Source organism: Penaeus monodon, chromosome 15, assembly GCF_015228065.2.
Source record: "Penaeus monodon isolate SGIC_2016 chromosome 15, NSTDA_Pmon_1, whole genome shotgun sequence".
In the NCBI taxonomy this organism is placed as follows: domain Eukaryota; kingdom Metazoa; phylum Arthropoda; class Malacostraca; order Decapoda; family Penaeidae; genus Penaeus; species Penaeus monodon.
In genome coordinates this window covers 25,480,644-25,481,127 of record NC_051400.1, presented here as the reverse complement: position 1 = coordinate 25,481,127, position 484 = coordinate 25,480,644, and the positions used below count along the sequence as shown (strand labels likewise).

Here is a 484-nt window from a genome sequence, read left to right as displayed (position 1 = left end):
CTCATGATATCTCTCTCTCAAAGCCAGTATCTATCTGAATCTATCTAAAAAATAATCAAGCAACTAAATTGTTCTCCACATGATTCTACGCAGTAACACAGACTCTTTATCAACTCCTAATCTTGCAACTGACCAAGATGACTCTAAATGTGTTGTACACGAGGAAGGCCGTCAGCAGAAGGAACATGCAAAGTGTCATGGTCTGGTGCGTGGGGACCCAGAGGAGTGGCAAAGGGTCCATCAGGAGATTGAAGTGGTCCACGTCATCTACCAGAAGTATGAACAAGCAAGCAATTGATATCAGGAAGTGCATTACAGTTCGGACCTTCGCACGCTGCTCGTTGTTCTGAAAGTGGAGAAGCATGGGGGACATTAAGGTACTGATGTCCTATCAAAATGTCAGGAGTTAGTGTATAGGCCACAAAAGAAAAGGCAACATCTTTATCTTTTTTTTGTGTTTTCCCTTTTCTAAACACCTTAGTAC

The 484-nt window shown here is 42.4% G+C and overlaps 1 protein-coding gene across 4 annotated transcripts in view; it reads right to left on the bottom strand.

Annotated features, from left to right (window-relative positions):
• The window catches only part of LOC119581849 (protein wntless-like), a 13,307-nt gene that overhangs the window by 1,837 nt on the left and 10,986 nt on the right, over positions 1-484 (bottom strand). For all 4 annotated transcript variants that reach the window (XM_037929992.1, XM_037929989.1, XM_037929990.1 and 1 more), the window contains one exon: positions 134-346. In XM_037929992.1, the coding sequence (XP_037785920.1) occupies positions 134-346 (213 nt within the window). The remainder of the gene's footprint in view (positions 1-133; positions 347-484) is intronic.